General features: G+C 33.7%; 6 protein-coding genes across 8 annotated transcripts; 1 reads left to right on the forward strand and 5 right to left on the reverse strand.

Annotated features, from left to right (window-relative positions):
* Positions 1–12: 12 nt before the first annotated feature.
* On the reverse strand, positions 13–963 carry AT2G28870 (cyclin-dependent kinase inhibitor SMR1-like protein). Its single transcript, NM_128446.2, has one exon. It carries the CDS (start codon positions 777–779, stop codon positions 309–311), a length of 471 nt encoding a protein of 156 aa, NP_565677.1. The 5' UTR covers positions 780–963; the 3' UTR covers positions 13–308.
* A 3,727-nt stretch (positions 964–4,690) lies between these two features.
* Positions 4,691–9,567, reverse strand: emb1997 (para-aminobenzoate (PABA) synthase family protein). Its single transcript, NM_179796.2, has 14 exons — positions 9,348–9,567; positions 8,727–9,059; positions 8,505–8,636; positions 8,367–8,434; positions 8,216–8,280; positions 7,953–8,019; positions 7,589–7,870; positions 7,384–7,510; positions 6,913–7,220; positions 6,744–6,823; positions 6,445–6,547; positions 6,218–6,300; positions 5,479–6,096; positions 4,691–5,381 (listed from the first exon to the last, which is right to left on the reverse strand). Exons 2-14 carry the CDS (start codon positions 9,052–9,054, stop codon positions 4,883–4,885), a joined length of 2,760 nt encoding a protein of 919 aa, NP_850127.1. The 5' UTR covers positions 9,055–9,059; positions 9,348–9,567; the 3' UTR covers positions 4,691–4,882.
* A 1,769-nt stretch (positions 9,568–11,336) lies between these two features.
* Positions 11,337–14,185, reverse strand: PLL4 (poltergeist like 4). The gene is made up of 4 exons (NM_128448.4): positions 12,539–14,185; positions 12,342–12,455; positions 11,950–12,214; positions 11,337–11,860 (listed from the first exon to the last, which is right to left on the reverse strand). Exons 1-4 carry the CDS (start codon positions 14,006–14,008, stop codon positions 11,745–11,747), a joined length of 1,965 nt encoding a protein of 654 aa, NP_180455.1. The 5' UTR covers positions 14,009–14,185; the 3' UTR covers positions 11,337–11,744.
* Positions 14,186–20,053: 5,868 nt separating this feature from the next.
* On the reverse strand, positions 20,054–21,607 carry OEP16-1 (outer plastid envelope protein 16-1). The gene is made up of 6 exons (NM_128449.3): positions 21,292–21,607; positions 21,153–21,204; positions 20,870–20,901; positions 20,740–20,773; positions 20,595–20,662; positions 20,054–20,515 (listed from the first exon to the last, which is right to left on the reverse strand). Exons 1-6 carry the CDS (start codon positions 21,403–21,405, stop codon positions 20,369–20,371), a joined length of 447 nt encoding a protein of 148 aa, NP_180456.1. The 5' UTR covers positions 21,406–21,607; the 3' UTR covers positions 20,054–20,368.
* A 6-nt stretch (positions 21,608–21,613) lies between these two features.
* Positions 21,614–23,561, reverse strand: CXIP4 (CAX interacting protein 4). Of its 3 annotated transcripts, none has more exons than NM_128450.2 (2): positions 23,231–23,561; positions 21,614–22,969 (listed from the first exon to the last, which is right to left on the reverse strand). In NM_128450.2, the coding sequence occupies exon 2, from the start codon at positions 22,934–22,936 to the stop codon at positions 21,938–21,940; it is 999 nt and encodes a 332-aa protein (NP_565678.1). In that variant the 5' UTR covers positions 22,937–22,969; positions 23,231–23,561; the 3' UTR covers positions 21,614–21,937. The 3 variants fall into 3 exon arrangements, with proteins under 3 accessions (NP_565678.1, NP_001323649.1, NP_001323648.1); NM_001336191.1 differs by having other exon boundaries at positions 21,614–23,153; NM_001336192.1 differs by having other exon boundaries at positions 23,072–23,561.
* A 401-nt stretch (positions 23,562–23,962) lies between these two features.
* Positions 23,963–24,522, forward strand: AT2G28920 (RING/U-box superfamily protein; the record flags this gene model as incomplete). The annotated part of the gene is made up of 1 exon (NM_128451.2): positions 23,963–24,522. One exon carries the CDS (start codon positions 23,963–23,965, stop codon positions 24,398–24,400), a length of 438 nt encoding a protein of 145 aa, NP_180458.1. The 3' UTR covers positions 24,401–24,522.
* Positions 24,523–24,858: the final 336 nt, after the last annotated feature.

Consider the following 24,858-nt stretch of genomic DNA (forward strand, 5'->3'; position numbering starts at 1 on the left):
TTTAATGTACTCCAAAATTCTATTAATCGTCGAGCATACATCCCGATTATTTCCAATGTACAAGATATGTTAAATCCAAGAGAAAAGCAAAAGCATGCAAAAAGCGTAGGATACTATTACCCAAAATCAAATAGCCTTGCACTTGTCAACAAAAAACATACTAGCAAAGCTTATTAAAAATATATATGAAAAAGTTAAAATAAATAAAAGTGAAATAGATAGTTTCTCACTACATTATGTAAAGTCGTAGTGTATTACAATTTGGTTATTAGGTTGCTACGTTATACAAATACAGTACGTACAAAACATTAGATGTATCTGGCTTTCTTAATTTTGTTACATAGTGATGTTGGATTAAACAAACAATCAATCTCTCTAGAAACATTTAGAATGATCATTCTCTTGCTTCTATATGAATTTCTAACCTTAAGGCTTCTCGACGGGACTCTTTTAGGTTTCCTAGGCGCCGGTGGACAAATTCTTGGCATCGCCGAGAGAATCTGGTCTGAACGAGTCGGAGTTTTACAATAATCGTCTTCTTCTTCTTCTTCTTTCTTGACGGTTGCTCCTTCTTTGCGTGAGCAATTATTCGTCTCTTGGGATTTAGGTTCAAGATCCTGATCTTGTAATTCTTGATATATAGGAGGAGTGATGTGGAACTCGTTTTGTGGATCGCTCTGGTCTGAAAACCCTAGAGATGGTTCATGAAAGAAACCTAGTTCGGTTTGGCAGAGATTGTTTGGGTCGGAGAGGTAAATTCCAGCGTCGGAGAAACCCATCTTTGAGAAGAAACGTCGCTCAAACTTAAAGCATATATGAAGGAAGAGAGAAAGAGAGTGAGAGAGTGAGAAAGAGAATTTTATGGCTTTTGGTGGCTTAATTTGCTTTATATAATAGTAATACTATGTACGTGTAAATATGAATTGTGTTTATGTAAATATATTTTATTTGCGAACATTCGGGTTTATAATTAATGTTGAAGGATCCGATGCAACAACTATACTTTATGTAAGATTGCTTTATTATAATAGTAAGGTTTTCGTAAAAAATGGTTAGTCTCTATACCAATCACATGTTTCTCGCCTTTTGAGAACACATTTTGCTTTAAGATCCAGATGACTCTTTTAACCAAACTCACACTCAGATATTTTGTAGGAAAATAAAATATAAATGAGATTTCGTTTATAAGATTACAATTAGATGAAAGACCACGTTAATTTTGAAATTTCCTTATAAAAAACCAACAATTAAAATATAGACTCTTGTAACTTGTTTAAATTTCAAAACTCTAATTATTTGTCTCATCTTCTTATATTGATATAATAAAATTTGCATTCCATAAAAACAAAATAAATAAAGAGGCATACAAAATAATTGTGTAAAGATGATGAAAAAAGCTTGAAAGACAATTGACATAAAAACAAGAAAAGGCCAGTTTTGTTGGTTGAAAAGAAAAAGGTCAATTAGTTTCCTTTATTCATAAGCTAAAAGAAATTATTGAATTTAGTGTCTAAAGGAAGATAAGCTGTCTCTTTCATCTTATTTAAATTTGGTTATATCATAATTTTCTAATATTTTACTTTCTTTCATATCCTAACTTTGATGCATGTGAACATCGATCTCACATGCCTTCTATGTTATCACACCCACCTATATATACACTACTACACATCAATTTATCTATTATAACTATTAGCATTTAGCTTGACCCATCAGGCCATCACACATCTATTACCATTTGTGTGTATGTATCTAGTTCGATTTAACTGACAAAATTAACGAATCGTTGTGTAGTATGTACTCTGTAGCCATTGAAAAACGATCCGTTAGCATTAAACTATCCACCTAACTGACAAAACTCTTAAATGATGTTAATGATACAAATTTAGATTCTATCGACATATCTCAACATTTGTCATTGGTAACGAAAGTCAACACTAATAATAGATTGGATATGTTTGTTTGATTGTTTCTGTTATGCTCATATGTATTTATATATAAACTAATAACGAAACCAAAATCAAAGATCGGTGGAGATAATTGAAGTTCTTGTCCGGATTTTGTTAGATTAATATGTGTAAACATTCTCTTATTCGCATGCATGTGTTTCTTTTTCCAAAATAACAAAGTAATTGGAAACAAGACACTCTCGCCTACGAGATATTTTTTTAAAAAAAAATAAAGAAAAAATACACATACCAAAGAAAGATATATAGTATCAGAATATTTAAATTAGTGATGAATTTTTAGTTTATTTTTTGGGCCTATAAGGAGTGACGACTTGTTCTACTTTGTAAAAGAAGGTTGTTTTCTTTTTCTAAGCCTCTACTTCCAAAAGTAAATAAATACAAAGTTTCTTTAGGTACTAAGATAGAAACGTTCAATCAAATCACGAGAGAATCTTGTTAATCATAAACGGACAAAAAATATTAAGATGATTTATAACAGTTTTCTTAAAAATGAACTAATATCAGAATCACTGTAGAACTTGCAATGAACAAATTGTTTAGACGATGAGGAGTCCAAATAGTTGCAAGCTAAAATACAATCAGAACGTAAAATTTATGGTACAAACACATTATACCATGAATGGAACGTAAAAATTTATGGTACAAACACATTAGTTGCAAGCTAAAAGACAACGAATGGAACAAACACATTATGATATAACATGATCATAGGTTTATGGTAACTTTATAGAAAATAAAAATTTTAAAATTTATTACATTTATCAAAATCTTAATTAATTTTGTAGCACTAGTTTGAAACGGTTTTTTAAATAATTATTTTGGTCAACTAAACAAATTCAACACAGTTTTTTTTTCATTTTCTTAAACTATTAAATAAAAAATAACAAGTGACAATCGTAGTACAATTCTAGGTATGCGCTTAATTACGTACCTTTACCCACAAACAAGAAAAGAAATGTGAATGGTGGCACTACACGCGTTTGTTAGATTTGTTGGAGATCACATTATCTATCACTATCTACCACCAAAAGTATATCACATTTTGAATAATTTCTTTAATATTCAAAAGAAATAAAGATCTAAATTCTCGGGATTCTTTAACAATATTATCTCAATCAACAACTGAATTTAAGCAGATAATTTAACTTCTTGTTCAGGTAAAAGGTAAAATATCAGTTAATTTATCCACTTTTACAAGTTAAAAAATGAATAGATAAGCAAAAGTTAAACACACACTCTCATGAAAACATAATTGAATTATTTCTCATGCTCAATCATTTTGCCTCCCATCGTCTATTTCTTCCTTATTTCCTTGTCTTTTCTTCTTCTTTGGGTTTAGTTTCAATTTCAGTGTAATTACAATCATTGACTATTAATAATGAGTTTTGGCCGAACATAGATTTTTAAGGACAGCTAAAGATCATAACAAAATCTTGTCTTGTCCATACATGCTTTGTCCAAGAACTTATTATGTGTCTATTGCTAAATTTTTATTTAAATCAATGTCTAATTAGCATCGAAAATCATACATTCATTTGATAGCAACACATACAACACAAACGTTTTTGATATATACATCTTTGTTATAAGTTCATCCATTTCAACCCCGTATATTCATTCAATCTTTCAACAAAAAATTGAAAGCAGGAAAAGAGGAAATCATTCCATTAACTTTAATTGAAAGTGTGTGGCTTAAACACAATCAACCAAATCGAAAATAATTAAATAGATTTACACCACAAAATTTATTTTCGAGATGAAATGCATCTTGGACAATAAAAGATTTAAACTTTGAAGCGACAAAAATGTTTGGTCATGATATCATCAAATCTTATGTTGCATTCATACGTGTCAAGTTTTAAGATAACCAAACAAGACTCACTAGTTTCATTGGCATTTGATATGTAATCTACCTCAACATTGATCGTGTTAACTGTTACATATTTCTTAAAGATTCATGAGACATGAGAAACACCCTTAAAAAAAAAAACTAGCATACAAGACACCATTTGGAATGGCAAGAATCCCAATCGATATAAGAGAGAGAGCTCGAAGAGTCATGGTACTTGTTTTGGGATAAAATAATCTTTGTTGTAGATCATTCTTTAGATAGTGTAAAAAACTTTGAGCAATTTAGATACACGGAACAAGGTGATTTCATGTATTGACTCACAAGGTCATGTCTTTTTCAAAAACAATAATGGTTTGAATGGTTGTGACAGTTAGGACAGACAAATCCATTTACAGTTTGAACCGTTTTAATTTATCATTCATAAATTATGTACCCGCAGAGATGCAGACCTAAAAAATTAAAAGAAAATCGCACGGATCAACCAAATACCGTTTTTACATACGAATAGAGTTAGTCTGTGACGGTTTGTTGTCCGCCCTAAAAAAACGGAAGAACAATATTTATAAAATATGTCTAAAAATTGTATTTTGCTTCAGTCCCCAAAGAGATAAAGCACAACCTTATTACGATTTTACATCCACTTTTTTTTTTTTTCCAATTCTGGCTCTGCATTTCGTTATCTACTAAATAAGCTTTTTCTTTTTATGGTCACCAATTTTGCAAGCAACTATCCAATGATTCATGGAAATTATTTACGTTTGCAGTCTGAACCTCAATAAATGAAACATAGTACTCAAATTGTGAAAGTGAAAGACATGTTAGAGTGGGGTTACAAATTTTGATAAATGGTACTAAGCAACAACTCATTAAAAACTATCTTTTATTAAAGAGACTTCAATCAAATAACTATCTTTAAAAAATAATCTTACAACTATATGTAGTTTTTGAATTTGAGATAAATCACTCTTTTCCTATAAAAAAAATGTGAATCAAATTTTAAAAATAGATAACTGTTTTAAACCCACAACAAACCAAAACATTCAACTTTGAAGAGACAAAACTATTGTCTCCTCTGATCACTACAAAACTCCATGACTGCATTAGCAGGAGCTCTAGTCTTAAGAATCATTTCCTCAAACTCATCTTCTGGACTTGATAATGCAACAATAGCTCCTCCTGCTCCAATGGAAGCTTCATCTTCATGTATTATTACTGTTCTTATCACAATATTCAGATCAAACGTACCATTATACGAGAAATACCCGATTGAGCCAGAGTAAAGGCCTCTCGAACAGTTCTCTAGAGAATCGAGAATCTCAACAGATCTTAGTTTTGGGGCACCAGTCATTGAACCGCCAGGGAAAGCAGCTCTTACACATTCCACTGGACTAATATCTGTTTTTTTCAGTCCACGGATCGTGCTCACCATTGTATGTACTGTTGTGTATGATTCTACATCCATGAGGTTAGGTACATGGACTGAGCCAGGCTCACAGACACGACCGAGATCATTCCTTAGAAGGTCAACAATCATCAGATTCTCGGCTTGATTCTTCTCACTGTTATAAGACATGGGGAAAAAAACAACGTTAAAGTAGCATTGATGTGAACAATTAAGAAACATTCAATGATTCTAGAACAACGTGTTTGGTGTACCTGAGTTTCAATTGCAATTTAAGAAATTCATCTTCTTCAGGCGTGGAGCCACGAGCTATAGTACCCTTAATCGGCTTTGCTTCAAGCATTCCATTTCTGTCCAGCTTAAGAAACCTTTCAGGGGACGAAGAGCATAAAGACAGATTTGCATTTGAGAAGTTGAGAAATGCTGCATATGGTGCTGGATTCCTCTCTCTCAGGTGGAGATAAAGTCCCAAAGGATCAGCATTTCCTATTTTCCTTCTGTTTTGAGTAGTGAGACAAAGCTCGTAGCTCTCCCCGTCTTTGATATACTTCATACAGCTCTGAACATCGTTGATATACTGCTCTCGGGATTTGTCAGGAACAAAACTTGTTTTGGATTGAGATGAATCTATAACTGGAAGAGTTTGATCCTCCAACTTTCTTGTGGACAAACCCATCAAGCTAATGAGCTTCTCTTCAGTATCATTCAGGAAAGAGGTTTCTGCAGTTCCCTCTTCGTAAAGCGATAATATATAAACGTCATCGAGTTGATGATCAATGGCGACAACATTATCCGCAAAGAAGAAACATGCATCTGGAGCGTTGGATTTGTGACGATTAATTGGCATTCCACATTCCACTTTAATATCATACCTACAATACAAGAAAAGGTTATTCAACATTCATTCCAGAAGAACCAAATTGTACAATAGAAAGCCACTAATGGAACAAAGCTTGCTATAAAAAATCACAGCCTAGATGATTTAACACGTACCCAATACAACCTACGTATCCACCGCAAAAATCAAAAGGCAACTCTTCGAAGTCCTTCTCATCATAAGAGATAGATGAAAGCTCCTGGTAAAAATACAGTTGACATTCACTGATGAGTCTCTATTTACTATTGTATAATCATTTTATTTCACTTTCTAAAGAAAATATAGGCTTTCGGCAAGTGTTGGAATAAATCAAGTAGTTCCATTATTAAGTCTTTCTGTATACCTTACGGAGAAAATCAAGAAAGCCTTCTTCCAAGAATTGTTTCTCAGTAGAACTCTGAGAATCTTCAATCAGAAGATGTCCCGCATGTTTTGATGTAACCTCACTGAAAAAACAAAGCCATAGATTCAATGATTCACTTCCCATAATATGATGCATCATTGTTCAGATTATCCCAGCCATATCAATATAGTCGGCGTTCATTGGTAAGAAAATGTGCAGGAGAAAGGTTTATGGCGCTCGAGTTAAAAAAAGAGCATAAACCTTTGTTGGATAGAGAAAGAGTAGGTCATGCGTAAAACCTTTGATCAGATAAACTAAATGTCAATTGCTTCCAGAGAGATCCACCTTTACCGCCCATGAAAGAAAATCGTCCTCTAGCCTGGAACAATGTAATTGGAAGAAACATTCTTTAGAAGAAAACAGTAATAGCATTAAACTATTGGGACTTCAGGAGAATAGAGTACCAACCTTGTCACTAGAAGAAGTATCCAGCCAAAAAGTATCATTTCCTCTATTCTTGCCAAAGAGTTCCATAAATATATTTCTTACTCCACCAACTTTATGCGCAAGACGTTCATGCTTCTTCCATTTCAACCTCAGCAATTTTGTATGTGGTTTTGGATATGATGAATCCACCATATCAAAGACGTCTACACCATTTGTCTTGGCAGAAAACAGAGACTTAGGGTTCCCAAAATAGCTAGAACCATTTCCTGTACATCTAGTTCTAGAAAGTTCTTTCAGCAATTGAGTAGCATCAGGCACCTGCATGTTTGCTAAAGAATATTTATTATTGAGGAGAAGCTCCAAGACAGTTCATTACAAAATAATTCCACAGGTTACTAAAACAAAAATAAATCTTGAAATGGAATAATAGAAGAAAGAGGCGGAAATGACAATCTAGTACTAATGAAAACCATTAAGCTTAAAGTAGCTCACCAGTGTCATTTATGTTTCTTCGACGCAGGGATGTAGATTTGCACCGACTCCAATAATTCACAGTTATGTCCTTGAAATTTTTAAATAACTGACTACCATAGGTAGTAGCAATACTTTCTGGATGAAACTGAAAGGACAAGGCATGTCAAAGAGCAGAACAATGGAGGAAACTTATTCTAAATACAATCTCATGTAAACATCAAACCTGTAAACCATAATGGGGAAAAGAAGAATGCATGATGCCCATGAGAATGTGTCTATCTTGTTTCCCATTAACATGGGACGAAGGCCAATGACTTCGATTTTCTAACTTTTCTGAAACAGGAATGACAGATCCGTTCCCAAGTGGGCTCCCAGTGTTATTCACAGGAACACAGGAATTCTTCTCAGAGAAAGAGCCAGTGTCATCATAAATCGTCCACGCTATTGGTACAAGTTCCTTTGGTAGTGATTCCTTATCTATGATCAGTGAATGGTATCTAACAACCTGCAGAATGGCGCAACAAAAATTTGTTCTCTGTATCTGAGAAGATCAATGAATGTTAAATATAAAAAAGTAGATGACCTGCCTTAAAATCAGAGTTTCTCCCGGATGGAATATCAGAAAACAATATGTTCCCATCATGTTCAATCCCACTACAAGAAGTAGATGGAAATGGTGAGTAAAGTATCTAGCAGACACTTAGAAATGAGAAATGGAGGAGATATGACCAAATATAAACAACTTAAAGACTTGTTTCAGTTGACAAAAATTCAAAAAAGAAGGTGATTATTATAAGACACAGAGAGAGCATTAGAAAAATTCCTGCATACTAATCACATTTTTCAATACCTCAACCGTCCATGGACTGGTTCCGGGGCATGCACCACATGAGCTCCATGGACATAACCTAGTGCCTGCCAAAACATATTGTTTTTTACAGAGAACTAAGACGAAACACTAAACAAATGAAGTGCAGCCATCTTTATGAAGATAATATTACCTGGTGGCCAAGGCAGACGCCTAGAATTGGGATATCACGGCATTCAAGCAAAAGACGAAGACATATTCCTGCAGAGCAAAAGTGAAGAATGAGAAATCATACAAACTTTCAACAAAAACTAGATTAACTTGCTGATACCTATATCAGCTGGACACATAGGCGAACCAGGTCCAGGCGATATAACAATATTATCAAAAGCAACATCTTCATATAAGTAATGGTAAGCTTCTTCCCACGTCCACTCATCATTCCGAATAACGACAGGAGGCACTACACATCATACAAATAAAGAGTTTGAATAAGACATAGAATCCATCTATAGAGACTGGCAAAAGAGAAAGATAGATGCTATGAAGTTACCTCCATTAATAGTACTCAGAGCCTGATATATATTGAATGTATAACTATCATAATTATCAATCAACAAAGTCCTCACAAAACCAAGCTTCTCCACAGGTTCTCTTCTCGGTAAACTCTTCTTAACAACCGACAAATCTTCCAATTTCCCTGGCACATAACGGCTTGACGCCAAAACCTTCCTCGTAGTTTTACTACGACAAGGTAAACTAATGAAACTTTTCTTCCATTTAGGAGAAAACAGCCGACTTGCAACAGAAAATCTCAGAACATTCTCACTTGGATATGATAACTCAGAAGATGTTGAACAAAACGAAAAATTCATGTTCATAACTCCTGTACCAAAAGGGAGAGAGACACAGAGATTTCTCAAAATTAGGGTTCTAATGTCACATAATCACAAATTCACATAGCTCAAAAGTTCCATTTCCTAAACATTATCTCTAAATACAGTGAAATTTCTATTCCCAAATCCAAAACTATAATCCAGATTAATCAACGCAAAGCTACGAAAATGGAATTGGAATCATTAGATATAATTAAATCTCTCTACTTAATCTCCTAAGAACGATCTACGAAATCAAACACAAACATCTGGAAAACGATAGTGGCAGAGAAACTTACGTTTAGAAACGAAGCCAAGTGAGAAGAGATTCAAAAGCAACGAATCGTATAAAGTAAGACAATGGAAGAAGCTTTTGCTTTAGCTCTGAGAGGAATCAATGGTGAGGAAGAGGGAGGAAGAGAAAACAAATGGTGTTGAGAGCTTTTTATAACCTTTATGAAGAAGAAAATGAGAGGAACAAATAAATTCATAAAAATGGAAATAATTTTTTTGCTTTTACAAATATAGAAAGGAATGTTCAAAAAAACAACAACTTGTAACACAATATATATCAAGTAATAATAGTTTCAATTTTACAAATCAAGTTTTAGAAAACAATATTCTTTTTTTTTGGTTTTATGGAATGTTATAATATACTTATCTTACTCTGCTGTTATAGAAGTCTATCCCCTAAATTACATTAAAATGAATTTTTCCATACAAAAGTTTTTTTGTTAGAACTTATCATCAATATTCACTAAATTCTATGTATAACATAGAAGAGTTATGCTGGAACCTAGTTTTCATATAATTTTTTTACTTCTAAAATTTAGAAGAAAATCAAATAACATATTTAAAAAAGTGATTATAAATATTATATTAATCTTATAAGTAAACTTATAATACTATATACTTTAAATTATTTATAAAACCTTCAAATTTGTGAGCAGTAACTCACTTGTTCTTTTATCAATTGTTATGTTCTAATGGTGTTTTCATTCAATTCTCTCTCAAATGGTGGGTTACCCGGATACACACTAGCCAGAGCTTAATTTGTCCAGATTCTCCACAAATGGTCTCATTCGAAGAGGCGATGGACAACGTGAAAACATTTACCAGTGATTTGAAACGTGAGATTAGGCTAGAAGATTGGAAATCGTTTTCTTTATAAAGTTATGGCTAAGAAGTTCAAGAATGATCATTCTATGTTTGAGAATGTTCCACGAAGGTATCAGTTATTGACTGGGACGCAAGATTGGGTGAGTTTCTTGTAAAATCTCATGAGTAGAAGATGCTCATGGATTTGAAAATTAGTTGGAAGACAGAAATTTTATAATTTTATGGAAAAGAAAACTGAGAAAAAGGTGGCAATGTGTATGTGTTTGATGAGATCGTGAAGGCAAACACTAATCATCAGAAGCGATCCAAACTCCAAAAACTTATCAGTGAGAAATGAGAGGAGTCAAACCTTCATGGATGAGAAGCGTCATTACGGATTGATGGAATCTCAACTTGATGAGAGCCTCATTTGTGCTATTTCATTAGTTTCACGTGATACTAGCAAAACAAGGAGGCTGGTGAATTGGCATTTGACTTCTCTGTAATTGCTGGAGAGGTTTTGGATGGTCTTAGCTATCCATCTCTATCATGTGTATGTTATTATGAAAATAGTTTGTACACTTTATGTTTTGGGTGGTACATATAACATATGTACTCAAAACTTCACTATAGTTACATGTAACAAAGATATGTTAAATTCTTTATTTTCACCTTTCTCTATAAACTCATTCAAAATGTTGTTTATATATATATATATATATATATATATTGATAGTAATATGAAGTCAAAAATGATGTAATCTAAAAAATAATTGTAGAACAGCACTTACATTATCTTGGAACGTAGATACTAGTTTTCTAAGTTGGCCAAAAAAAAAAAGATACTAGTATTCTAAGTTTGAGAATTAAATTTCTTATTAAATCATATTATGCTAACACTTCCAACACGTATTTGCTTTCAAAATTTCTTTTACAAATATCGTTTCTAGGTATCCAGTTTCTATGCATTGTGAAAATGTAGATCGAGACTCGAGAAATGTACAATGAAGACTAAAAATAGAAAGATCCAAACTTGTGTTGCCTTAGTTGGTGGAAACAGTACAGAAACAGAGAGGCCAAGATTTGGTGGGAAGTAAGAGAGTTAAGTGAAGACTGATTTAATTCATAAATGGGACAAGAGTTCATATATCCACCACTTCCTCTTCTTACATTTACTTCTCTATTCCATTACAGTTAGAAGTTGGAAGACACTAACTACTTCAGTAGCTTGCATTGACCAATAAGCAAATGGTTTCCACAAATGTCGAATCTATATCGAAGTGTCTTAAATTCTAAGTCAAAGGGTTTGGTTTTGAAGCCTAGATCCATCTTTGAATATGGAATTAATTGAGAGCAATAAACAATCAAAACAGATAGATAAAAGACTTGACTTGTGAATTAATGAGACTTGTATTTTAGTTCCAGAGGCAAAACTTTCTCTTACTGTTTTATTAACATATAATACAAAAACTAAACGTCTTCCTGCGTTTTTGAGGTTGTAGATTCGATGTGAGATCGAGCTTTTTTCATTGCATCGAATTCGGGATCATCTCAGAAACACTTTAAGTTTTCTCTATGTTCATTATATAGGTTTTTGTTTATACACAAGATTTCCACATTCTTCCTTCTAAAGAGATCACTACAATGGAAACATCATCGTGGTACCGTCTCCGTTCCCCTTGTGGTATCTCAAGCAGTTCATGGAAATCCATACCTAGAAACATCAATAAGAAAAAAGAGTTAACACTTGATCCAATACTTCGAATCAAAGATTTCTCTTTTCGGTTTTCGATAGATTATTACCAGCTTTCTTAGCAGCACGGAAAAGAAGCTCTTGAACCAAGTGCTGAGCCGGGTCACCTTCCGGCTGTAACGTGATGAATAGTTCAACCTCTGAAACCGCTTCTTCGTTTGTGAAATATTGGTAAAGACCATCCGATGATAGTATCAGAAACTGGTCTTTCGAGCCTAATCTATGATGGTAAAGTGATGGCAAACAATTGATGTATGGTGACGTCCCTTTGTAATCGATTTGAAACATCTCTAGAAGCGCGTTATTCCATTTAGGCTGCAAACAAATATATCTCAAAGTTAAAACTAGATTGAAAAACAGAGTAGTACTACAAACATTCTTGCTTAATTTCCATTAACCTAATGTTCAAATCTACTCTCACTAAGAATGTTAAGTACCGTACCTGCTTAAGGAAACCCGCACCGAAAGCTCTAGTGACCTTCAACGAACCTTTAACCCGTTCATTCGAAACCGCGCTCGCATCATCAGGATGCTCCTTTCGAATTCTATTAACTTCCTGCACAAGAAACAAGAATTCATCAGCAAAAACATCACCAATTCATCGATAAATAACCTCGTTTTATCCGCATAGTTCCTTACCTCTTCTACATTAGTGCTATGATCAACAGTAAGCTGAAAAGCTGATAAAGTCGGAACCAAACTAGCTCCTTCACCATCACCACAACCATCAAAATCATTCATAGTTTCTTCATTGATACGTTCCAAATCTTGTTTAATCTTCCCAATCCAATAATCACTCTCAGCTTTTTGCCCAAGAACAGCTCTACTATCACCAACATTCATCAAATAAACATCTTCACCTTTCATCAACATTACCAAAACACAAGAACCCATTAAAGCTAGTTCAGGATTTTCGTCGAGCATCATATCTGCATTCTCCAAATAAGCTTCTTCCGTCTTCCTCAAAGCTTGTGACAAAGCTTTCAGTACATCAGACGAATTCGGATCCGGATCTAGATCCAACCCATTACTCCGATCTTTCAGTAAACGGTCAAGATCTCGATCCCATTCACATCTCCACCGTCGTTGACTTTCTTCCCAATTCTTTGACTTTTTCTCAGAACTCGAGTCACGATTCTCTACATCAGCTTCATCGGAAGATTTTGCATCTGTTTTGGGATCGTCCCATAACAATCCTTTAAGCTCACGATGAACGGCTGGATATAAATGAGAGAGTAAATAGTCCGGCGCATCTGGACCGTTGAATCCATCGTAGATTCCAACGAAAAGCCATCCATGTTCTTCCGATACAACCACATGTACACGATCCTCACCGGCTTTACCTTGTGCCCATTGAAGATTCTGGCTCTCTAACGAAACGTCGTCGTCTAGTAAACTTCCTTCACTACTAAAATTCAAGCTATTAACAGTGAGATTATTCTCGATCTGATGGATCCGGGTTTTATCCGACCCGAATACCCAATCGGGCTCTTTAACCGGTTTGATCGGAGCAACAATAGAGTTCTGTCCTCTAGTAATCGTCTTCGAAATTGCACGACGGAGAACCCGAACTAAAGATCCTTTTCTCGACCCGACCCGGAGATTAGCTAAACCATGAGAGAAACTTCTCTGAAATTGATCAGAACCGGTTTTACCATCAATCGGACCGGAAGAACCATCAAGTGGACCGGACATGAAACCTCTTTCAATCGGACCGGATAAAAACCCTCTTTCTAAAGGACCCGAACCGGGTACAATCGGACCGGAACTTCTCGGAATCGGTTGCAAAGGAATCGACGAAAACGACGTCGTGCTTTCGAACGCGGCGGCTCTATCGATATGTCCGTAAGGATCATAGAGAGAAGTAGAGAGTGGTGTGGCGGTGTTAGCACTAACGGAAGCGCCGGAGATTGTACGGAACGTCGTCGTTTCTTCTTCTGAGTGAACTTTTGAAGACGAAACTCGTGTCGGGTCTGGTCTGACGTAACAGAAAGAGTGTCCTAACCCTTCGTCTAAAGGATCTGGTTCGAGAATTGATAACTCGGGTTTTTTGTTCCGACCAGCACCTCCGGTCAAACATTTACTTAGCTTCCCGATTCCGTTACCCATCTGAGAAGAAGAAAAAAAGTTTTTCTTTTGGAGATGGAGAGTTTAGATACAACGAAAGTGTTTTTAGATTAGAGATTGTTGATCCATGGTAGAGAGAAATGAAGAGACAGAGGTTGAAGAAGAAGATGTGAGAGAGAGAGAGTTGACTTGTGTGCAAGGAAAATGATTTTTTTGAGTGGAAATTATATAAAGGGAAGAGAATATAAAGATGTAGAAAAATGAAAAATGAGAGATATTATTATAATATTATTCTGTTATGTTATTGAGTGTTAAATATAAAAAGGAAAAACAAATTTGTGAAAGAAGAAAAGTTTTTTTTTTGCTCTCTTGACGGAGAAGAAGAAGAGGGTTGACTAGTGGCGAAGGCAAAGGTCAGGGTGTTTTGAATTGTGTGTATACTGTTTACTCTCGTAAACAAGCGCGTATACGACACGTGCTTATTAGAATTACCGTTAGTAGTTTGCTTTTATTATGTGAGTTCGAATTTAAAAGTATTTTTTTTCTTTGTTGATAAAGGAAAATATTGTAGTTGGGGGAGTTTCTTTTTCTTTTGTGGAATTTTGAATTTTGACAGGGTCAAAAAAGGTTATTTAGATGGACATTCAAAGTTTTGAATTGTGTATGTGTTAAAATTGTAAAAATAAATTATTATTTGGATCCAAAACTTCTTTTGTATTTGTGCATTATTTTAATTTAATAACGTAAAATCTCATAAAAAAATTTTATTCGATTAATTGTAATAAAAGTATATTGTAACGTACTTTAAATAAAATAATATCATATATAGTAACACAATATTGTATTTCGTTTGTTACAAATTAAATAATGTTTATAAACTTTTCAAATGTTATGGTTTACATATTTAATAAAAAAAGGTTGATGTAAAATATTTAACTTAATTTAACTCTAGAAAAAAAGAAAAATTAAAAAAAAAAAGCAAATTGTATGAAAGAAATAAAGTATTGATTTTTTTTGTATAAAAAATGTCAATACGACATTATTATAAAACCAGAAAAAATGTACTGATGTAAAAATCGTTTACAAAAAAACCGTAACATCATTAAGGGACTTATTGTAGTCTCATTATCTCATAGTATGTACTATCTATTTAGTTGAAGTAACTTTTAATCAAAAATAATTATAGATCATATTTGCGCGTGGGAATGAAGTTGAACTTTCCATCTTAGGAATTATAATCTCAAAACTGTGGAAATTTTACCAAAGACCAATTAAGGAAATAAAGAGATCTATGAATATAGAGACTTTTGTTCCTTAAGAAATAAAAACTCTAAAAAGTCAAAATAGCTTCAAACAAACCCTTTAACTTAATTTTCTATTTTCATATTACTTCTTCGAAAGTTGTGCCTACGATCACCGTTGGATCACGTGAATGTCTAAGCGAGTGCCACGTGTAAGATGATCACTGACTCTTCGGTTATTTCATAAATTCTCGTCAACTCTCGTGAGATTGCCTCTTCCGCTTACTACCATCACTCTCTCTCCTATGTCATAAATATTAGTATAATTTGGACTTTTATTTTCGTAATTATTTTATATTTTGCCAACGAAAAACTTATTTAATGCTAAATGTTTTCTTTCGTAATGTTAATTTTTTCGTTTTTTGGAGTGGGTGGTGGTTTATTTATTTATTTAGATTTTGTGGTTGGAGGTTGTGATAATTACTAATCTAAATCACGCCAGCAGGATTCGAATGTTGGAATCATTTCTTTTTGTTTGCTATTTTATTTGGAAGTAAACCAAAATGAACTTATTTATGATTCATTTCATGTACATTACATTTCCATATATAGTAATAGTAGATTTTTAATTTACAACTATATATAGGGTCCGATTGGTGACCATTATTTCGAAAAGAAATGGGCACGAACAACATGTTCCTCTTTGTTCACCAATTTTTTCTCCAAATGGTAACATGTAGACCTGACATTATTCCTACTCATTCCTTATTTTTTTAGAAATGATAGAAGAAAATTGTTCATTTCCAAATTTGATGAGGAACAAACAAGAAAAAATTTTAAATATTTATTAAAAATTAAATTTATGTTCGTTTTATATTTAATATTTAATTAAAAAAATAATTTATTTATTTTTTAATTTTTGTTACTATTTATTCTATGTTTTTGTTATCATTTACAGTAACATTTGTTCTATTTTTCCTCTACACCCATTTTTTATTACTATTTTATCAAAAAAAATTCATGTTTGTTTTTTTAGTCATGTTCCTCTTCATTCTTTGTATTCCTTTATAGGTCACCAATCGGACCCATAGATTCTCTATTTTTTTTTTAAGGGAAAGTATACATTGCCTCACACTTTTGAATTTTGAGATTTCAATATAGCGGATAAAAGTAAAAACTTTTTCTGTTCAATCTCAAGTATTTTATTTTTGTAGGAACAAAAACAAAAATAATCCCGAACACGAGTTTCTTGCATACTAAACCCCAAACTTCAATTCTATATAAATATTTAAAGCCAAAATTTTAGACGTAAAGTTGACACGATTTAAAAGTTGACACGATTTAAAAAAAAACGTTACAAAACCATATTTTTTTGTGAAAAGTAAGACTAGCTAATTTTGTTGAAAAATCCATAGGATTTTGAAAAAATCTGTTACAAAACCATCTTTTTATGTGAAAAGTAAGAATATCTAATTTTGATGAAATCCATATGATTTTTGCCAATCCGTTACAAAACCATCTTTTTATGTGAAAAGTAAGAACCACTATTTCCGTTGAATCCATTTTATTTCGGATTCCTTCTACATTTGGTTTGTAATTTTTTTCGAGCGTTAAATTTTGAGTTTTTTGATCCGTTTCACCAAAAATTAAGAAAAAATATGCAAGCTGTCAATAAAAACATGTCCCAAGTTTTTCTAAAATCTCTCAACTTTTAAATGTTAAAAGGAAAAATGTGTGTTTACGTATATCAATATCACTGCATTATCTTTCTTTCTTTTTTTTTTTTGGCAAATATCATTGTATTATCTAATATACGAAAAGAAAGGATCAATTTTTCTTAAAAAAAGTTGTCTATTAAAAACATTTATAGATTTCTTTTTAAAAAATCAATCGAAAATGAGTATAATGATTTAGAAACTTTCTATACTAAACTTTGTTAAAAATGTAACGAGAGGTTTTTGTTTTGGTATCCTAAACAAAAAATCTCCTAGACGTCCCCTTAACATATTTTGCCTTTCTTATGTATCGTTTGAAAAATGTAGAGCTAGAAAGTGAGACCATGACCTATCTCGCCAACCAGAAGATTATGAAATTTTAAGATCAAGACTTGGTCACAAAGATAAATTTATATATTACATAATTTAATTGATTATTCTTCAGTATTAGTTGAGCCGTTGCCATATAAGAAACGGTGTAAAAACATTGTCTTATAGATAAACTGAGAAGGTAAGCCACAAAATGATGCATGCGAAGAGTGAAAGCAAATCATTGAGAATGATAAATCCTTTGTTGTCTTTGCGCAAATGTTTACTTTCACTCATTAAATAATTCTCAATTTGCTTTGGTAATAATCAAGATCTACTATTATAACCCTTACTGAGTTTAAAGAGTTAAATCAATCTAGTATACACGTGGTAACTCAGGGGCAAGTTTCAAAGAAGAAGAAAATGTCAAATACATTTATCATTAGACATAAAGAATTAAAGAAAATAATATAAGGAAGAGTGGGTCTTCCCTTATTAAATAATTGCGTTCATACTTCAAAGACAAAATAAAAACACCAAAATGTATATTTTAACATGTTGACAAAAAAAACATGAAAAGATAAGTGGAGACATATCCAACTTGCGCATTAGCTTTTTAATTAACTAGTAAAAGAAAAGCATATTAGGTTTTTAAGGTTGAGATTTGTTTTGAAGATATAGTTAATTAACATAAATGTTGATTTTCAACTTTAATAATCATTTATCTTAATAACACTTGATAATTCAAGGTCCATCATCATTTGTAAATTGCAAGTGGAGAACTCTCTATTCCCTCTCCATGTATGCTTCCATATTAAAATACTATAATGTAATGATATTTCTCATTAGGATATCTTCATAAGAAATATATTTACGTTTATGGAGTTTATTTTCAAACCTTATTAAATCCCAAGATGTTCTGGCAAATACAATTATTGAAACAGATGGAAAAAAAGTCAATGCTATCAATTTATGATTTGAACCAATTTTCATAAAACATGCAGAACAATATACTAAGGTTATATTTTAAGTTTCGTACCATCCAGAGGAAACTAAATTAATGCATGATTATATTTACATGGGTCAAATTACTTACTACAAGAACTATTTAATAAACATCCATGAAGAAAGTAAAAAGTAAAAAAAAAATATAGAATAAAGACTACTTGTTTGCATCATTGACCTTATAATATATTTTGAGAGAGATTGAGTAAAAACACTAATTTGCTTCTTAAATAATATTGACTTTATGAAAACGAATAAAAAATTGGATTAGTGGCCCTTAATGGTGGGGATTAGTTCGTAAGAATAATAAGAGAAGTGGGTCTTTTATGTCAGTTTATTGATTTGGTGGATCTTTATGGCTTTGCTGGCACTAAAGTATTGTTGTCTTGACTCATCTTCAACCCACTTCTGCAGTATTATGGAAGTATATGGAATATACATGTTACTCTCCTAAATTTGAAACTATTATTAAGTTTCATTTTATTCTCACTTGTCATTATTAGATTATACGAATATATTTATGCATATTTTTTTATAGACCCAAACAAGTGAAGCACAAACTCAAGTTAGATAGCCATCTTGATTCTTTCCTATAGACAAACTTTAGTTCTTGAAGAGATGTATATATAGACTATATATTAGCATTTCTTTTCTATTTTGATTGCATAAAATGAAATTTTGATTGTAGATTACTTTATCCAACTAGATTGGTTAGTTAATGATAAGTATTGCTTGTGGTGGAAGTAGTAGAAGATGATAGGGAGAGAGATATTGAGAGAAGGTAGCCATTAAGCAAACACAAATGCATAAGAGTTTGTTTGTTGCAGACAGCATTGTCACTTTCATCTCCACCACCATTTCTCTCCACTACTTTACATACTTAAGTGAACACACACCAAGACACACTCTTACACCAACAACTTCACGAATTTCATTTTTTAAATTGTAAGAATGTATTGTATATATATTAAGCAATTGGCGCCAAGAACTAAAGTCGAAGAGACATATTTTAGATTACATAAATGAAATGTATTGAGACGAATAGTTTATTCACTAGGGGATCGGATTTAAACGCTAAAACAAGTATATGTAATTATGGAACCTGAGTCCTGACGATACGGATTGGAGGCCACCGGCCACCACCTAGAGACTTATTTTTATAAAGACTTTGTTAAATAAATGTAGGTTGAGACTTCAATACTAAGGCCCAAAATTAAAGCTCAAAGTCTAATCCCATCTATTCATCAAAAGCCCAATCTATTTTAGGAGTTTCTTAAAAGAAAATTATTGGTTGTTCTGTTTTACAATAAATATTTTTGTTTCTAATATGCTTGTGGTATTCAACATGTATAATTATTTATTTATGATTTCTAACTATAACCAAAGATTCATATACTTTAGCCAATTTCCTCATATATAAATGGGAAAATGTCAAAAAAATCACGAACTTTCAAATTTAGGACGATTCAATCTTGAATTTCACGGAAGACAAATAAATCGTAAAGTTTTTGTTCACTTTCTAAATAAATGATAAAGTTTTTGTTGAATTGTCATTGGAGTCATGTCGTTGAGTAGGTTAACATAATTATTTTACGGCGTTAATGTCTCGTTTATCTCCTTTGTTAGAACAAAACAACATTGTTTATTGCAACTCGTTTTGTCCGTTAAAACAAATTTAAACCCTAAATCCCCAAATCGATTTCAATATCTGCGATTTTGAGGTCAAAGTAAGTCTGTGATTTTGAGATAATGAAATCGATTTGAGAATTTAAGGTTTCTATTTGTTTCAAAAGACAAAGCGACGTCGTTTTATTTTTTGGGCAAAGACTTAATTACTCTCTCTCTTTAACTATAGTGATAGTTGCTAAATACACATCGGACAACTCGTTATGGTTGAGTATACACATTAGAGAGTTTTATAGAAACCACAAAATCATTACTACTCTCTATACAAATTTTCATATTTCGAGGCATTTCTCATATTGAAAATAGCTAAATTGCATATTTAACGTCAACAATACTCGAATGTATTCATTTCAAAAACACTACATTGTTTTTTATTATTATTTAAAGAGTAAACAAAGGAATCCACACCATATGAACCAAATTGGTCCCTAAAGGAAGATGGAGAATCAGTAGAAATAATGATTGTTAACGAACTGAGAAGCGGTTGCAAGCGCGCCACCAAGAATGGCATCGATCACAATAGTGTCTTTGCCTTTCTTACCAACCGCTGAGAGCACTGCTCCTGTCGCCGCGCCTGCTAACATTGCGTTTTTCTGATACAAACAACTCAACCAATTAGTTCTACAAAACTGTAAGAATTGAAAAGAGTGTGAAAATGTATTAGTAGTATACCCAATCTCTGCTGCCACGGATACGTTCGATTCCGTATTCTGTTCCAATGTACACTCCACCAGCAGCTCCTGATCATATTCATATGCCACAAACTTTAGACTTTTCTTAATCACTCAAAAATGAGATAAATTAGAAAGCAACTTACCCCAGTAAACACCTTCTTTACACAACTTCTTAAGCTGCAACAATATTCAACAAAAATTTCAGAAACTTAAAAAAAGATTACACATGTCTTCAAACCAAAACACATAGATTTGATTCAGTAGTGTACTCACCGCATGCTCCAAAGTGCTCTTGGAGAGACTCCCTACAATATATGAACCATGGAGTAAAAAATGATATTTTGCAGCTCCAACAAACAAAGGTAATTAATGATAAGCACAAAAACAGATCCATCAAAGGTGTGTGCTAGTTGTTCTATATATATACAATACATTCTTCTATGCCTTTACTAATTCATCAACATCACCAAAAACACAACAGTAAAGTTACATAATAAAACTAGACAGAACAAGAACTAACACTTATGTGTTGTGTTTGATAAAGTTAAGGGCTTACCTTTGTCGATGGCCTTGTAAGTGTCTTCTGCAAGAGATTTAGTGACTCCAACCTAAAACCCATCAAAGAAGAAAACAACAATGAGAAACAGATCACAAATTAACAAAATGATCCATCAAAAAGAGATGAGTTTTTTTACAGCTCCGATCTTGAGGAAGGCATCAACGGTGAGATTGAGAAAAGGGTTTCCCATGTCCACTGCCACCGACAGCTTCGGCGTGCTAACAGTCCCGGAGAATGTGCTTGAAGGCATCTTTTCTTCTTCTTTCTTCCTCTGTTTTTGGTTTTGGGATATTTTTCTCTTTGATCTTTGCTTGTTCTGTAACAAGTTCACCTATTTCTTGGGATATAAAGGGGCTTTTAACGGTGGATATTTTAAACTATGGTTCAACGGTGGAGAAGAGATTAACAAGGACCCACGACGAGATATGTATTGAGCAATGAGCCAGTTAAATGACGACATTGTCCTCCTAGGCTAGAGCCATGCCAAAAATCCAACCCACAAGTCTCGTGATCTCTTTACAACGACACTTGCCGACGTGAGCTCTAACTTGCCGACGTAAATAATGGAATAGAGTAAAAAGACACAAATTAACACCAAGTATCTCAATAGTGTTATAACACAAGCTTGAAACAAACAGACCAAACCAGAGTATGGAGAGTGAAAATACAAAGACATGTTTCAACACAAATCAAATCCAACATACAAAGACATGTTTCATTATTGTACATAACATTGATAAGAGAGAAATGGAGAGTGAAAATGGCTCATATAGATCGATTTCCTACTCTCGCTCTTTCCTGTGATGACGTTTCCTGCTCTTCTTCTCAGACCGCTTAGAAGAACCACGTCCAACGCGTGAAACATCATCGCCTGAAACATTTGCTTCTGAGTCAGAAGAAGCTGCGACTTTGTTCCTCCGCTTCTGTCTTCTATCATCTTCAGAAGACTCTGAATCAGAATCATCAGAATGATTACGACGGCTTCTCCTTCTCCTCTTCTCCTTTCTACTCTTTCTCTTCACACGTCTGTCATCTTCATCCTCAGACTCATCAGAATCATCTTCATCTCTCTTTCTTCCTCTCCTCTCCTTTCTTCTCTTACTCCTTCCCTCTTCCTCATCCTCAGACTCACTCAAACTCCTTCTCTTATGCGAACTCCGCTTCTTCATCGACCTCCGCCTTCTCTTCCTATCTCCAGAATCCGAATCAGAATCAGACTCATCAGAAACACGCTTCTTCTTCTTCCTAACCGAACTCGTCTTCTTAACACTACTCCCACCTTTCTTCTTCCCAAACCTCTCAGCAATAATCCTCTCCATCTCAGAATCAACATCAGAATCAGAACTCTCACTCTCCTCTTCCTCTTCACTACTCACCTCCTCAACCTCACCTTTACCAACACCTCTCCTAATCTTCTCCAACCCCGACAAAACCGCAGCTTCAATCGCACCAGGATCTTTCTCCTTATCCTCCTTAGTACTCAAGAAATTCCTACACTGAAACGTCAAATGCCCAACACGGCCACACTTCTTACAAGAACCACGAGCCTCATCGTTATTCGAACCCGTAATCCTAGCAAGAGCCAAAAGTCCCTGAAAACTCGCGTACGAGTTCTCGGGATCTTCGGTTTTCTGTTGTGTCGTCTTAGGCTCTTCTTTACTAGTTGGTGCATAAGGATCATAACCAATCGCACTCTGCCATATTCCATGAGTCTGAAGCGCTGCACTACTATGCACCCGATTGTTTGCGGGCATACGCACTCTTCCTGCTGTCGCCGGCATCTTTTCGAAACCCTAGAAAAAACCTTCACAAACCTAAACCAATAACAGAGAAATATAGATTGATTAATACCTAACCAAATCAATATCTTCTCCAAAATACAATTACACAGAAATTTCACAACCCAATGAAATTACCCAGATTAAGCTGAAATCTAGGGTTTCAAGCCCCAAATCATCAAAAGCTCACATACTAATTTGCCGATTAAAGGGATAGATCCTAAATGTGAAAGAAAAACTCAGAGATCCTAGGGTTCCAATCGATCCTAAAGAGAAAGAGAAGAGTAAATAGTTTACCTGATTCGAGTGAAGGAATCGTTAGGAAGAAGCGACGGAGAGAGATGGATGAAGAAAAGGTTCAAACTTTGTTCTTCGCCAATGGCCTCTGAGGCAAAAAGGAAAGATTGGAAAGTCTCGAGGGTATATTATAAAGATTGGGAAATAGTTGGAACCGCCCTTTAGCTTTTGTTATTTTACATTTATATCCTCCAAATTTTGTGTATTTCATCATTTTTAGTTTTGTCACATAATTCGGCTGGGCCTGGCTGCGTTGAGAGGGATTTGGGCTGGGCCTGGCTGAGTAGTTAATATGTGTTTTTCTTTTTTACTGCTGTAATCATCCATCATCAAATAGTAACTGAAACAAAAAAAACTCCAGATAAAAAACAAACAAAACTGCGCATTAGCTTAATTTAAATTTAGTTAGTTTTGTGTTATCTTCATGACAAATAATAAAATGAAATAAAAACTCATAACTTGTTTATGATTAACCTCCAATTAACAATTTTAATTAGCTCGAATATTCTCCTCTTAATCCTTCCCGCCACATTCCTCTCCGCATAACTATAACTAAATTGCGTTAATTCAGTTTTTCACCAGTTCATCACACACTAATCGTAATTAACACTATAACAAAAAAAAAAAAAATCCATATTTAAGAACATCACTATGCATCCCCACAATTCAATAAACTCAAATCAATTTCACAAAATTTTCCAATAAGCCAATTTAATTTCTTAAAATAAAAAAATGGCATCAAGTTGTTGTGGGGATTACGTGGCGGCGGCGTCACCGGAGATGTCGACAGTGATGGGATCAGAATCAATCGTGTTGAGACTTCTTTGCGTCGTCTTTATTATCCTCTTCTACGGTTCTATTATTCTCCTCTGTTTCGTAATGTACCCGAAGCTACCAAAGGAAGAAATCGGCGATGAGGAAGCCGGAGAGCCATTACCTCCCGCCGTGAGACTCACGAAATGCGGCGGTGGAGACGGCGGAGACGGTGACGGAGTTAAAGCTGACGTGTGTGTGATTTGTTTGGAGGATTTTAAAGTAAACGACGTCGTTAGAGTTCTTGTGAGATGCAAGCACGTGTTTCACGTGGATTGTATAGATTCGTGGTGTTTTTATAAGCTGACGTGTCCGATTTGTAGAGCTCCGTTTCAATGGTTTGGTGGTGATTGGTAGAGGGAGAAGAGAGCAGGTTTAGGGTTTAATGTTCGGTACGATCCGGTTTAATCCCAATTTCGATATTTTTACTGTCTTTGGGATTTAGAAATTTAAGAGGCGATCTTAAAGATTTCTCTCCGGGTATTTAAAACTGTGATGTATGTGTACATATTTATAGGAATGGACACTACCGATTACGGTTTTTTTTGTAACACTATACCGATCATGGTTTGGTTTCAAAATTTGCGGAAATCTAAATTTATGTTATTAATTTTAATAAGATCAAATTATAGAATAACACTTTAGGGTATGTTAATAATTTTATAAATTTTTTAGCCTTTTGTATATTATCGCAAAACTTTGAAGATAATACATGTTAATTTTATCGACTAACATACTTTTATTCAAATAAAATTATTATTCGGTCATTCAAAATATTAAAGTAGTTAACAATTATATGCATTATACTTACTTAG

This window comes from Arabidopsis thaliana, chromosome 2, assembly GCF_000001735.4.
Source record: "Arabidopsis thaliana chromosome 2, partial sequence".
Lineage (NCBI taxonomy): Eukaryota > Viridiplantae > Streptophyta > Magnoliopsida > Brassicales > Brassicaceae > Arabidopsis > Arabidopsis thaliana.

What these genes read in the sequence shown, in the direction of transcription:
- AT2G28870 (NM_128446.2), bottom strand. Translation starts at nt 779, where the DNA reads ATGGGTTTCTCCGACGCTGGAATTTACCTCTCCGACCCAAACAATCTC.
- emb1997 (NM_179796.2), bottom strand. Translation starts at nt 9,054, where the DNA reads ATGAACATGAATTTTTCGTTTTGTTCAACATCTTCTGAGTTATCATAT. An exon ending in AAGAAACATAAATGACACTG is followed by an intron (nt 7,221 to 7,383) that starts GTGAGCTACTTT and finishes AATATTCTTTAG; the next exon opens with CAAACATGCAGGTGCCTGAT. An exon ending in TTTAGTTTATCTGATCAAAG is followed by an intron (nt 6,548 to 6,743) that starts GTTTTACGCATG and finishes TTGTTTTTTCAG; the next exon opens with TGAGGTTACATCAAAACATG.
- PLL4 (NM_128448.4), bottom strand. Translation starts at nt 14,008, where the DNA reads ATGGGTAACGGAATCGGGAAGCTAAGTAAATGTTTGACCGGAGGTGCT. An exon ending in ATAGCACTAATGTAGAAGAG is followed by an intron (nt 12,456 to 12,538) that starts GTAAGGAACTAT and finishes TTTCTTGTGCAG; the next exon opens with GAAGTTAATAGAATTCGAAA. An exon ending in CCGTGCTGCTAAGAAAGCTG is followed by an intron (nt 11,861 to 11,949) that starts GTAATAATCTAT and finishes TGATGTTTCTAG; the next exon opens with GTATGGATTTCCATGAACTG.
- OEP16-1 (NM_128449.3), bottom strand. Translation starts at nt 21,405, where the DNA reads ATGCCTTCAAGCACATTCTCCGGGACTGTTAGCACGCCGAAGCTGTCG. An exon ending in CCTTCCTCAAGATCGGAGCT is followed by an intron (nt 21,205 to 21,291) that starts GTAAAAAAACTC and finishes GATGGGTTTTAG; the next exon opens with GTTGGAGTCACTAAATCTCT. An exon ending in TAAAGAAGGTGTTTACTGGG is followed by an intron (nt 20,663 to 20,739) that starts GTAAGTTGCTTT and finishes GAATATGATCAG; the next exon opens with GAGCTGCTGGTGGAGTGTAC.
- CXIP4 (NM_128450.2), bottom strand. Translation starts at nt 22,936, where the DNA reads ATGCCGGCGACAGCAGGAAGAGTGCGTATGCCCGCAAACAATCGGGTG.